The sequence below is a fragment of the Paroedura picta genome, chromosome 12 (genome assembly GCF_049243985.1).
Source record: "Paroedura picta isolate Pp20150507F chromosome 12, Ppicta_v3.0, whole genome shotgun sequence".
In the NCBI taxonomy this organism is placed as follows: domain Eukaryota; kingdom Metazoa; phylum Chordata; class Lepidosauria; order Squamata; family Gekkonidae; genus Paroedura; species Paroedura picta.
In genome coordinates this window covers 53,144,757-53,158,439 of record NC_135380.1, presented here as the reverse complement: position 1 = coordinate 53,158,439, position 13,683 = coordinate 53,144,757, and the positions used below count along the sequence as shown (strand labels likewise).

Here is a 13,683-nt window from a genome sequence, read left to right as displayed (position 1 = left end):
CATATCCCTTCGAGGGGGCAGCCCTCTCTGAGCGACTGGCACCTTCCAGCTGTAATGGGACAGGCAATATACTGAGACATACGCCTCCAGGCAGCCCAGCGCCACTGACCTCAAGAGGCTCGAGGCACATCAATGATGTGATATTAACAGAGCAGAAAACCTGAATTGTTAAAAGGTGGACCGAGTTTTGCAGGAGGAGTTGCTCACATGGGCCCAATATGCACAGGGGGAATAACGCACATTTGGGGTGGAATGGCGGCGACTAAAATCACCGATAGCGCACGGTGCTGGCTGCAACCGGCCGCAGCTTCGGTGCATGCCGCCAAAAAAGCCGTGTTAGCGAAACGAGGAAGAAAGCGCAGCTTCCGGGTGACCGGGGCGCAACCAGAAGCGGCGCCGGGATCGCCGCGTGCATAATCGGTTACTCTGGGTTTTGCTGCCGTCACGCCCCGTCCCGTGCATAACCGGTGTGTTTCGCATCTTCCCCCTCCGCGTTTTCCATGTGACCTGAAATCGCCATTTCAGCGGCCGTGCATAATGGGCCATGGTGGGGAGCCCATCCCCTTGCTGATTACATAGTCAAAACTGGGGGGGGGGCGGGGGAGAGGTATGGCGCAAAGGCAGAGTATCTGCTTTGCATTAAGGAGGAGGTGGATTTTTAAACAGAGGCTTTTCAATACCCAATGAAGTCTCAAAGCGGCTTCCCATCACCTTCCCTTCCTCTCCCCACAACAGACACCCTATGAGGTAAGTGGGGCTGAGAGAGCTCTGACAAATTTGTGGGAACAGCTCTAACAGGACTGTGACTAGCTCAAGGTCACCCAGCTGGCTGCATGTGGTGAAGGAGTGGGGAATCCAACCCAGCTCTCCACATGAGAAGCTGCCGCTCTTAAGCACTACACCAAGCTGGTAATAAAATCCATGCAAAGCAATTAAGAAATTCACAGAAACTCAGCCCAAACAAGAACTATATTGCTTCTGTTTGTCCCCCAGGAGGTGGATTTTTAAAAATTTTTGAGGAGGTAGATTTTTAAACAGAGGCTGGAGAGCCATCTGACGTAGAGGCTGATTCTGTGAAGGTTCAAGGAGATGGCAGGTGACAGTGGAGGAGCGAGAGGGTTGTGAGTGTCCTGCACAGTGCAGGGGGTTGGACTAGATGACCCAGGGAGTCCCTTACAACTCTAGGATTCTATGATACTAGTGGGTTCAGAAATTTTAGTCCGTCGAAGAATCTCACGGAGGAGGTGCTGGGAAAGGCCTTTCTCTGCCAGTCAGCCGTTCCAGCCTGAGCGATGACACTGATGAGGAGCCATGGCCAGCCAACAACAAGGCTGGTTCATGTTGCCTTGGCACACGTATAGCCACATGCCCCTGGTCCACAACGGGATTGACTGGTGCTAGCAATGGTCACAAGGAGGTCCAGATTCAGGCTCCTCAAGAGAGCATCTGCCAGGATTAACGGTCCAGCTCTGGCAGAGGTGTACACCAGGTTCCCCGAGCACGTGTACACATCATGTCTGCAGCCCCCAGCCCCCCCACTTCATCCGCAGAATCTTTAAACAGCCCCGTGGCGCGGAGCGCCACGGACTGAATAAAGCAGTAAGGGCTGTGTGGGAGGAGTTAGGGCGGGCCCTGTCCAGGATAAAAACTTGGAGGGGTCCATCCTGCCCCAAGCAGCCAATGGGGAGCCGCACAAAACACGGCTCCCCATTGGCTGCTTCACCCGCCCAGGGAATCTGCCTGGCTGCTCCAGACAGCCACGGGCGAGTGGTGGGCTGCGCTGCCTTCTCCTGGCCGGCGAGGATGTTCCCCCGGCGGGGAGAAGGCTTGAGAGAGCCTCGGGTGGGGGGTGGGCCGGGCAGCCTTCTGCCAGAGAGCCACGGGTGGGGAGAAGGCTCCAGAGAGCCACGGGTGGGGGGTAGGCCTTCTCCCAGGCCATCTAGCGCCCATTTCATTTGCATGTGAAATGGGCTTTAAATCTAGTCTCCCTATAGAAGAGTTGTTTTTTATACCCCGCTTCTCACTAACTGAAAGAGTCTCAGAGTGGCTTACAATCTTTCAGAGTCTTTCAGAGTGGCTTCCAGTCGCCTTCCCTTCCTCTCCCCACCACAGAGACCCAGTAAGGGAGGTGGGGCTGAGAGAGCCAACAGAACTGCTCTGAGAACAGCTCTACTGGGACTGGGACTGGCTCAAGGTCACCCAGCTGGCTGCACCTGGAGGAACAGAGAATCACACTCAGCTCGCCAGATTAAAGGCCGCCACTCTTAACCACGACACCACACTCCCTCTCAACCTGCTCTGGCACCAACACATGTTTATAGGTTATAGTGCGCTTGTACATACAGGCTGAAACTCATTTGGACCTCTTTTCACGTGGCTCAAGGTTATCCACCTAAATATACTGAATTACTGGTCCCGTTTTGTTGGTGCAAGGTTTTTCACCCAGAAACGTATCAGGCTATATAGATTCAGGACTTTTTAGTTCAAATATTCATCACTTGAAGGGCGGATTGTGACAATGTTTTCAAAGTATGGTCTTAGGGCCCTTCATAATAAGTTCATCTATTTTGGTTTAATTACTTTCTAAAAAACGTTTTTTTCTCTCACTCAACCTTCGGATAATCAATTCAGATCCCCACTCTGCCCTGGAAGCCCAGCCACATGATCAGCAAAGCCTACCTCACTGGGTTGTTGTGCAAATAAAACGGAGCAGAGGAGAATGCTCTAAGCTGCTTTGGGTCCAACTGGGGATAACGGGGGGTGGGGGTTATCAAGGATGATGGAAATACATAAGTCATGCCACGAATCTCTTGGGGCTCAAAGTTCATCTGCCCTGCTCATAACAAGCCAGGTTGGTTCATATGCATCGAGGGACAGAATCAGAGGAGGCAACGTTGTGACGCTGCTGGGCAGACAGAGCGTGGGATTCCAACAGTCCTCTCTTTCAACTCAGGCTAAGGCTCACGTGTGGACGACGGCAAACTTGCGAGTCTCATGGGTAAGGATGTCTGCACACAGCGATTGTGTTCAAATGCAGAGGCCTCCTCAGGAGCAGGAGGATAAATCACACGAAGGATTAAAATGCAGAATTAAACCCACTGCCGAAGTACAAGCATTCATTACGAGTTGGTGTCTAGCTTTCATAATATGCAGATCACGTAACCTACAATCAGGTTTCTTGGAGCAGAATTTAAATGTTTGTGCGTGTGTGTGTTTCAGAGGAGGGGAGCAAAGTCCCCATAATACTAAACATGGTGGGGAGGTCTTTAAATTATTTGGGCATGGAGAAGTTGGATTCTACCTGCTGCAGAGTGCTACCTTTACCTTGCTTTCTTCTTCATCGTCCCTCCTATTGATTTAAGAGGCTTGGGTACCCACAGAGAAGGGATTTCTTCAGGAGGGCATATCGTTTTAAAGGGTTGTGATCCTTAGACCCTTGCTGCTTAATCTCTTAACAGGTTTATCTTGGGCTGTTTAAAAAGGCTGGCTGCTATGACTAGGTGGAGGGGAGAAGAGGCCACATCATTGGCAGAAGACTTTCAGGTAAGTAAGAAATTCAGAGGAATTGGGGTTTCTAAAAGGAGGTTCTAATTTCTCCAAATTTTTCAACCCATGAAAGTTTGGAAAAGAAGGGCCTGACCAAAGCTCTCCAAAAACACCGCCTCACTGTCTTTTCATCCGCTCCCTGTCCATAATGGGGTTCTCCTATCTTACAGTCTGTCTGTCTGTACTGACTGGACTGGCTCAGGCTGCTGATGTGATCTTGCTAGCCCCAGTTAGGACTTGGACAGGAGACCAGCAGGGACGTGCAGGGTTGCCGCACAGAGGCAGGCAGTGGCCAACCTCCTTCCTTCGTCTATTGCCTTGGAAGCCCTGCAGGGCTGTCATAAATCAACTGCAAACTGATGATCTTAAACATACACACCCACGTCTATCTTTCTGGCTGGTAAACCTCTTCTCTTTTCAATCAGAAGCAAGAAGTAACTCTTTCACCCCGGGTTCTGACATCCCATTTTCAAAAATCTCCTTGTGGCTCAAAACTAGGCAAAGAAGAACAGAGATGACAAGACCCAGATTGTCCAGAGGAACAGCGACTCTAGAGCAGAGGCGGTAAACTCATTTGAGGGCCTGATCTGATATAAATGTCACTTTGTCAGGCTGGGCCACGCATGCCAGAAAATGCAATGCCAGGTACCAGAGATATAAACTTTATACAGGATGCAGGCAACCCCAGGTAACACACCATTTTTTACTCAAAATATAAACATGCATAAAATGTGAACTGTTATAGTATTTCCTTGCAGCGTCTCCCTGACGCCCACCCTCCGACTTTCCACCTCCCCTTTCGCATTAGTTCTTAGACAGTAGACAGTTAACCAGTTGCTCACGGGCTGGATAAGAGCCCTGGATGGGCTGCTTCCAGGCCACTGGCCGTACGCTTGACAACCCTGCTCCAGAGAGCCTTCCAGTGGACACTGGAAGATTACAGAAAGCCTGAGGCAATGGGCAGACTGCACAAGCTGAACTTGTGATGTTTTAGACCATATGAGGTATGCCTATGCTCAGACACGGATTCCTTCAAAGAGTCCCAGGCATTCATTTCCTGCTCACAGCTGGGCGGCATCCTAGGGAGAGGGAACGGCAGCTAAACCAGCTCACATCTGTAATAGAGATGGAAAGCCAATGTCCTGGATGAATCCCCTACAATGGTCATCTAAATTATAATTTCAAAATTTGACTCATTGTTGAATTCAACACAGTTTCAGACATGAATTCCACAAGTCCAAAAGATAATGCCTGGTTTGACGAAGCCGGGCGGGGGGGGGGGGGCCACGATGACCCCCTCCACCACCATGGAAATGATGGTTTGGGAAGCTCATTTGGCATATCTGGAACAGCATCCTTCTTGTGGCTGCATCCTAAATGGAAACCTGACAGAACTTGTCTGGTGCATGAATTCCTTCCCTTCCTTCTCCCCTCACTCAGAGACACAAAGACTGCAGATGTCCTGCTAAGGGAGATCTTGGCTCCAGCTGGAACTGACTGTGTTGTCTGAATTCTGGTGCTGCAACAAACTGGGGTGCCTCTCTAGCCCAGCAATTATGATTTCAAACCGCGGTTGAAAGCATCCAAGTTTGGGTATCAAAACAAATTGTGGTGCAACTGAGGACTTCTTGCACCAAGCGGTCTTCCATCTCTGCCCCGCACCCAACAGCAGGCAAGAGGCTGAGCATCCCAAGGGGCTTCCGCCACAAAGAAACTGATGATGCTCAGATATGCTGTGGGAGCTCCAAAGTCATCATCTTGTTAACTGTCTGTTCCTGGCTTTGAAGGCTGTGATGATTGTATCAGACTTGTAAAACTTATCCATGACTGGTCTATGACTGTAATAGTAATAAAAAACGGAATTATTTTGCAGATTTAAATTTTGAAGCTCTCACTGTAGCATTTTAGGGGATTCAGCTAAGACCTCAACATGATGTAAAGAGAATGATAAAAGAATGTTTACATTTTACTTTGGAGTTTGACCTGTTTTGATTTCTTCAGACAAGAGACTTTAAACCCAAACTTTACATATCATCAGTTTGTATGTTGTGGCTGATGCATTTTGCTGATTGATGTTGCAGGTTCATATCTACCTTTCCTTATTTTGGCTTTATTTCCAAAGACCTACACCACCCATACTCAATTCCCTTGCTAGGATGCTCTGCATCTGAGCTTTGCCATCCTGAAGACAAGTTCCTTGGCAGTTAAACTTTGCACTGGGAGGGAAATGGAAAAGACAGTGCCTCCCCACACCCCACCCCTCCCCTCCCCGGCCTGGAAGCCCTCCCAGCAGAGGGAGCCAGAGCAAGAGGGAGAGGGAGAAGCGTCTCTGGTTAATCACTCACCGAGTGCACAGGGAAGGAGCTGTGCTGGTGGAGGAAGGAGTTAGAGACAGACATACTGAGGCCCTGAGCAGGGCCACCGTCTTCGGGGCCGAAGGGCACTTGAGGAGGCTGGACACAGAAGGAGACAGAAGAGAAGGAGGAGGCAGCAAAAGAGGCCTGCTGAAGGAAGAGAGAGAAAGTGCAAGGGAGACAAAGAAAGAGAGGGCAAAACAAGGCCAGCCCCGCAAAGGTTCAAATCAAAGAGCATTTCTGGAAGGTGTGTGTTATTCCCTTCACTGCCCTTCCCTGCATAGGCAGAATAAATTACACTAACATATGTATTAATTGCATTAGAATATGTATTAAAAATGGCAACTGTATTTGAAGAAAATGCAAGTGAAAAACACACGTTCTACCTTTAGAATACAAAAAGGTGGGCATGGAGCATGGGGTATGGATACATGAGAAGTGGAGCACATCAGACAAGCCAGAATCCAAGGGGTCTGCCTGCCTGTCTATCCGCCGGACAAGTTGCAAAGCCAAAGTCACCTTCTAGAGCAGGGGTAGTCAACCTGTGGTCCTCCAGATGTTCATGAACTACAATTCCCATGAGCCCTTGCCAGCATTTGCTGGCAGGGTCTCATGGGAATTGTAGTCCATGAACATCTGGAGGACCACAGGTTGAAGACTCCTGTTCCAGAGGACAAGCTGACCTGGATACCCTTTAATCCCACCCCAGAGCTCTTGACTTAGGTCCAACAGAGGTCCGGAAGACACAAAGCGTCAGGCTGCCAAAAGCCAGGATGGGGCTCGTCTGCCTCGCGTGCAAGACCAACCAGTCTAAAATGGCCCCCTCTCGGGGGGGGGGCAATGACAGGGGACTCACCAGCTGCCGCTGCTTTGGAGGAAGAGCCGGGGGCGGGGCCAGATCCTGGCCAGAGTCTGCGCTGCTGAAGGAGTCATTGAACCCATACACCTCCATCAGGTACTTGTTCTTCTGCTGATAGATGTGTTCGTTTTGTGGCGTCTGGTAGAACATGGAAGGCTGCGGCTCGGAGTAATCTTCTACAAACTGCATGTAGGCCATCACTGGAACACAAAAGGCACACAAGGGGTCACTTGCTGCTCCCTGAACCTCGACCAGTGATGGCACTTCCGGCACGGGACTGGCCTGAGCTGCCCTGCCATTTCAGCGGGCCTGATGGACCTTACCGTCAAGAGCACATTGTGGGTCTTTCTGCACTTCTGCACATCAATGACTAGAGAAGAAGTGTGATCTTGCTGCAGGGCTGGAACTCTAATCCACTGACCCATCTGACTGCTGCCAAACATCCTGTAAGGCCAGGCTCCGACTATCCCTTGCTACTACCACAGGCTGTTTCAAACATGACCAGCAACACAAAAGAGCAATTGGTGTTCCTGAGCTTCAGACTCCCCAACCCAACCACTCCTTGCTTGTTTCAGGAACCAAGGATTTTCCTCCCCATCTTACTCTACTTTTTCAGCCAATCAAGTAATCAGCATGACCCCGATCTGCAGACCAAGACCAGGCACAGACTTGGGAGATTCTTCTTCAGACCTGAAGGGGGGCCCCTCTCCAAGTTATAGAATATGAATGCTTAAAAGTATGGCTGGAGGGTGTTATTCCCTCCGCAACAGAGGGATATACACCTAGAGAGAGCCAGTTCGGTGTCGTGGTTAGGAGTGCGGACTTCTAATCTGGCATGCCGGGTTCGATTCTGCGCTCCCCCACATGCGACCAGCTGGGTGACCTTGGGCTCGCCACGGCACTGATAAAACTGTTCTGACCAAGCAGTGATATCAGGGCTCTCTCAGCCTCACCCACCCCACAGGGTGTCTGTTGTGGGGAGAGGAATGGGAAGGCGACTGTAAGCCGCTTTGAGCCTCCTTTGGGTAGGGAAAAGCGGCATATAAGAACCAACTCTTCTTCTTCTTCTTCTTCTTCTTCTTCTTCTTCTTCTTCTTCTTCTTCTTCTTCTTCTTCTTCTTCTTCTTCTTCTTCTTCTTCTTCTTCTTCTTCTTCTTCTTCTTCTTCTTCTTCTTCTTCTTCTTCTTCTTCTTCTTCTTCTTCTTCTTCTTCTTCTTCTTCTTCTTCTTCTTCTTCTTCTTCTTCTTCTTCTTCTTCTACTACTACTGGGGAGGAGGCCGATCCAGTTGAGCTCATGAGGTTGCATATCCACTCCCAATGGCAGCTCTATCACTACCACTTCTCTACAAAATGGTGGATGGTAAGGGCTCAAGAGCTGCTGGGAATACCCCCCCACACACACACACACACTTGAACCAGATGGGCAAGGGTGCTGCTGTTCTTCCCCTTTGCTGCCAAGGCAGTGGTGCTGTGGGTAGGACTGGTGGATCTAGAGTCTCTGCAACATCAACACCCCCCCCCCCCCGCCATCACTATGTAAACCAGGTCTGTGCTGCAGCTGGGCAGGCTGGCCAGCCTGCTGTCAGGGGGGAGATGGCTGGCAAGAAAGGGAGCAAGTGTAGAAGAAGAATAGGAACTGATTTTTTTTTGTACTGTTTTACAACCCAAAGGAGTCTCGAAGTCACCTACCCTTCCTCTCCCCTTTTCACAACCTCAGGCGGATCTGCTGGGGAGACATTTAAATAACCCAACAAGCTGCTGATCCTCAGTTTTGTCAGGCTCTGTACTGGGGGAAGGTGGCATTTAAATGGACCCCAGGGCATCTCCCCTCACAGTGCAGAGTCCAACAAACTGCTGAGGGTCCTGTGCACTGTGGCTGGAGGCATTTAAATGCCCCAAACAGATGATCTACAGAGAGACTTATAAGGATTAGCTGTTTTTCAGACTGCAGCCAAATGGATTCAGCTGTACTTGAATCACTCGAATCCGAATCCTTGTACTGATAATGGGATTTGGGTCTGCCCGAATTGATTCTGTCCGAATTGAAACAGTACTGAATTTTTTTGGGTGCACCTCCCTAGTAGCAGCCTTGGACTTCCTTGGGAATCTTTCATCCAAATATTAACCAGGGCTGATCCTGCTTAACTTCTGAGATCAATGACAGCAATCTATATCATGAAGAAATATGGGAAGTGGGAGAAGAAAGGAAACCTCTGAGCCAGGCTTCAGTGTGGTCAGGCACTTCCTTAAAAGCCTGGGTCCCCACTTCTCTGCACTTTGAAAGGGGAGGTCTCATGTTTCTCCTCCTTTACCCCATGATTATGATGTCCTGGACCAAATGTAGGAATGAACCAGGGCTAGGGATTGTGAAAAACCAGCTTTTGGGAATGGGCAGGTTGGAAATAAAATTTTATTAGTGTTGCTGCTGCTGCTGCTGCAGCTGCAGCTCCTTCTCCTCAGGACTAGCAGGGACTCTCCCTGGTCTTGGGCAGAGTTTTTTTTATATCACCTTGACCTTTTCTGCACCTAGAATTTGGCTCAGCCCAGCACTTGTCCAGTGGCGGGGTGAATTCCCACTTCTAGATGACGTTGGTGCCGATCCAGGACAGCCTGAAGCCTGGTGCAAGGGAACACGGACCTACCATCAGGTCACTTTAATTGAAGGTGCTGGAGATTGACTCCTGGTCCCTCTGCATGCTGAACAGGTGCTCTACCACAGAGCCATGGCACCTCTCAGTACATCCAGCCACGGGCAAGATGTCCAGCGGATGAAGGGCTTCAGTTGGAAACTAGCTAAGTGATCAGAGGCAGGCTATGTTTACAACCCCAGATTCTTTGGCCCCAATGATGTGTCATGAAATGTCCGAGGCAGACAGAAACCTGGCTAGGGAAAAGCTTCCCTGGCCCTTGACGAGGCAACGTAATCCACTTCCCCAGACCTCCAGAAAGATTACAAAGCTCTGAACAAAGCCAAAGCCAAGGAAGTGGGAAACGGAAGGCTGCTCAAAGAATCCATGCCTCGCAATGACCTCCAAGGAGATGCAAGTCTTGGTGGAGAATATAACCATCTTAATTTTTAGGCTAACCACCGTCTGCTCACTGCTCTAGGGCAGAGGTGGGCAAATCATAGCTGGTGAGGGGGAGGGGATGCATCCAGCCTGCAGGGTCTTCTGGCAGCCTTCAAGCAAAGGAGCCTGCTGGTCTGCAATGGCAGCTGCCAATCCAAGGCTTCTGAAAAGGAAGCAAATATTCGGACAAATGAGGGTGTTTTGTTGCTTTTTTTAAAAGGGGAGAGGGGGAATTCAACTCACACCAATTTGAAGGCAAGGGACCACATTCTTTGCTCAGAACCACAAAACAATCTTTCCTGTGATTTTCAACAGACCCCTTATGAAGGCGGCAGGATGTGGTGATTTCTGGCACGGGAAGGAAGGGAGATCTCAGCCCTTTCCCAGGGATTGCCACACAGTTGTGCTGACACAGGGAAGACTCCTTCCTTCCTGGTCAGACTGCTGGACTCTCATCTGACCTGCATGGAACCTTCACTTACTACATACTGAAATCTCCACCCCCAAGCAAAGATTGAAGCAGGTAAGTAAAAACTCAATCCCTTATTGCGTGGACGACTTGTTAGCCGCTCCAGAGTTTGAAGGCCAGGTGAAAATCTGGCCCTGGCCAGGACGTTGCCTAGAAGGGACATGGCAGTCTTTTGGGACAAGGCAGGGATTCTGAAGAGACCATTTTCACCCCAGTGCGCCAGTATGACCACTGAGTTTGCAAAGAAAATGGACATACCATGAAAAGAATTTACCGAGTGCATGACATTTGATCAACAAAAGGCATGCAAAGAGGTCTTCCCAAGGACTCTCCCTGAGGTTTAGAGCCTTCTTTCCAGGTCAAAGTTTGAGCAAGTGGCATCAGACACCTCTCCTCTGGACCACGTGGACAGAGTACAACTTGCAAGTCTAGATCTTGGGAACACAACAATCTACGTGTCCAGGAACTGAAAGCAGACCCCATGGCAGAAGGCTTGCCTGGGTCTGGCAGATCCTTGCCAGCAGGGGGCGTCTATGGATCCCTTCACCCTTGTTCTGCAGCTCTCTTAACCCTCCTCCTTTCAGCCCCCGTGCCTCTGTCCTCCTGGCAAGTCCTGGGGCCCGTCCCTTTGGAGGCTCCATCCCTGTGAAATGCCTACAGGATCTGAGCAATTCCTGTGGGAAGCTGTTGCACTTTCCCATCTGCAGCTCATCTCATCTCCCCACCCTTGGCTCAAGACAGAGGACCGTGAAAGGGCCAGTCTCCGTCAACCAATGGAGTAGCAGTCTTTGCCACAATGGTGCCATCGGTGCTGCTGGCGCATGGATGACAGGGCGGGCCCCTGGCCCCTTCAGCACCTGCACCCCAACCCCCCAGCATCACCTCAGGACACCCAGAAACCCAAGACATGTCAGGAAAGGGAGGCCGTCTGTGTTGCATGATGCCGCATATGCTTCTGGCTAGAAGATGCAGGGGCAGAAGCGCCCAAAGCAGACACTGGGCTTACTGTGTTTGTTCTTCTTCTCCGGCAGAGGTGGCGGCTTCTCGGAGTCCCCCCCAGTGTCTGGAGCAGCAAAGTCAGTGAGGAATTCTACTGGGGCAGGTGAGTTCCCCGGCTGGAAGGGCAGCACGGTGGCAAAAGGGGTGAAGTGCACGGGTGGGATCAAAGCCAGGCTGTGCATCTCGTCCTCGGAGAGGTTATCGTATTGGGAGGGGTGCCGCTCGAACAAGAAAGTGTGGGCAGCAGCTGTGCCCCTCCTCTTCTTCTCTGGCAAAGCGGGAGGGATCGCTGCTGCGGTGGGGCTGCAGTGCTCCGGCAACTGGAAAGCCCGTCCGTGAAAAGGGGAGCCGGACTCTGCCAGGGACTCCGGCAAAGGGCTGAGGACGCCGGGGCCCTGCTGAGGTATTTGATCGGCACTGGAGAGGTCCTGCTGCAGGAACTCGTAGTCCGGGTCATAGTGATCTGCGGGGGATGAAAAAAGGGTCACAAGATCAAGAGGTAAAAAGACGCCCATCTCCATAGTTGAGGTCCCTGCTGTCCTGCCAAACAGAAAGACAGGCCTTCGTATGGAAACCTGCATGCGGCTGCCTTATGGAGCAAGCAGCGCTTTAATTTGCTAATGCACGGAAAGCCATGAAGGTCCAGGCTGATACATTCGTACATCGAGCCCCTGCTACAACAGAGCGACTGCTCCTGTCACAGCAAACAGGAGGACATGGTTCCTCCAACCCCTCCTTGAGGCACTCAGCTACTCAGGGGTGAATACCTCTCTGGTTTGAACCTGTACGGCTACTCTTGTGTTCCTCGGGTCATCAGAGGCAGTAAAAGTGCGTGTGTGAAGCTGCACAGCCCGCTCCCACTCCAGCATCCCTCTGCCTACCTAACGTTTCACAGCTTGTGTTGCGGGAGCACTGCCCACTGTCGCAATCCAGCGAGGAGAGCTGCTCGTCGGACTTGCTCAGCTTGCCCATGCTGTTGTACGGTGATAGGCGGGGCGACTCCCCTCCGTAGGACTGGCTGCCACCTGACAGCCGGCGCTGAGCATAGCAGTCAGCGTCAAAGTCCTGGAGATGGAAAACAGACATGAGAGGTACCAAGCGTGGAAGCCTTAAGGATTGGTGACTGATCTCTACTGTTAGGTATCCTACACAAATCCATTATCAGTGGGTCAGTCCTGAACTGGGTGCCAACCCATCACTAAACTATCTCTTATACACACACAAAAACATACCTGTCTTATACAATACTCAGACAACTGAGAGCACGTGGAGAGAGCTACTGGGGAGAGTTGCTGCTGACCAGGTGAGGCTATTGTTCTGCCTGGGTGAGGTGATTGCTGGGTAATTGTTGGGAGGCTTAAAAAGGGCTGCTCCTCGCCAGAGGCAGAGCTCAGACAACTGAGAGCACGTGGAGAGAGCTACTGGGGAGAGTTGCTGCTGACCAGGTGAGGCCATTGTTCTGCCTGGGTGAGGTGATTGCTGGGTAATTGTTGGGAGGCTTAAAAAGGGCTGCTCCTCGCCAGAGGCAGAGCTCAGACAACTGAGAGCACGTGGAGAGAGCTACTGGGGAGAGTTGCTGCTGACCAGGTGAGGCTATTGTTCTGCCTGGGTGAGGTGATTGCTGGGCAATTGTTGGGAGGATTAAAAAGGGCTACTCCTCACCAGAGGCGCGAGCCTTTGGCGCGAACCGAAGGGCGAGAGACAAAGGGCTCTTGGCCTGGGGCTCTTGGCCTGGGGTTCTTGGCCGAGCAATTAGAATCAGTAGATTATATTTCCCTAGTACTTCCACTGCCTAGACATTACAATGGACCTCCAGGACACTCATCCCATCATCTGCAGTGAGTGTGACATGATTGCCTTCCTCCCAGAAGACAAGATGGACTACAGCTGCCCCAAGTGTAAGCTGGTAAGACTTTTGGAGGAAAAGATTAGGGGATTAGAAAACAGAATTATTACTCTGACCCAAAGTAAGGAAGGGGAGGAGTTCATAGACGAGAGCCCTGCAACTCGGAATAAAGACAATACAACTAGTCCTGAAGAGGATAAGGAGATTGACCACAATAGGGAGCCTCTGCAGGCAGTTCGGAAAAAGACTGAACGGCGAAGGGCGAGACAGTTCTCGGGGCCTTTGGAGCTCCAGAATAGATTTCAGGCCCTTGCAGAGGAGGTGCAAGGGTCAACAAGGGAAGAGGTCCCAAAACAAACTCTAAGACAAAGGGAAGAGGCCACGGGGACAGTAGGAAATGGAGTTGAGAAGAAAAAAAAAAGGAGAGTACTGGTAATTGGAGACTCCCTGCTAAGAGGAATGGATCGCCATGTGGCTGGGCCCGACCCCCTAACCCGAGAGGTGTGTTGCTTGCCAGGGGCGAAAATTAAAGATGTTTCAGA

General features: G+C 50.9%; 1 protein-coding gene across 7 annotated transcripts in view; it reads right to left on the bottom strand.

Annotated features, from left to right (window-relative positions):
• RAPGEF1 (Rap guanine nucleotide exchange factor 1) overlaps nt 1-13,683 on the bottom strand; it is a 224,618-nt gene that overhangs the window by 67,174 nt on the left and 143,761 nt on the right. For 3 of the 7 annotated variants that reach the window (XM_077305344.1, XM_077305348.1, XM_077305349.1), the window contains exons 8-11: nt 12,177-12,360; nt 11,303-11,758; nt 6,757-6,959; nt 5,892-6,050 (exon numbers count right to left, since the gene is read on the bottom strand). In XM_077305344.1, coding sequence (XP_077161459.1) covers nt 5,892-6,050; nt 6,757-6,959; nt 11,303-11,758; nt 12,177-12,360 — 1,002 coding nt within the window. The remainder of the gene's footprint in view (nt 1-5,891; nt 6,051-6,756; nt 6,960-11,302; nt 11,759-12,176; nt 12,361-13,683) is intronic. The other 4 variants (XM_077305347.1, XM_077305350.1, XM_077305351.1 and 1 more) reach the window with 2 other exon arrangements.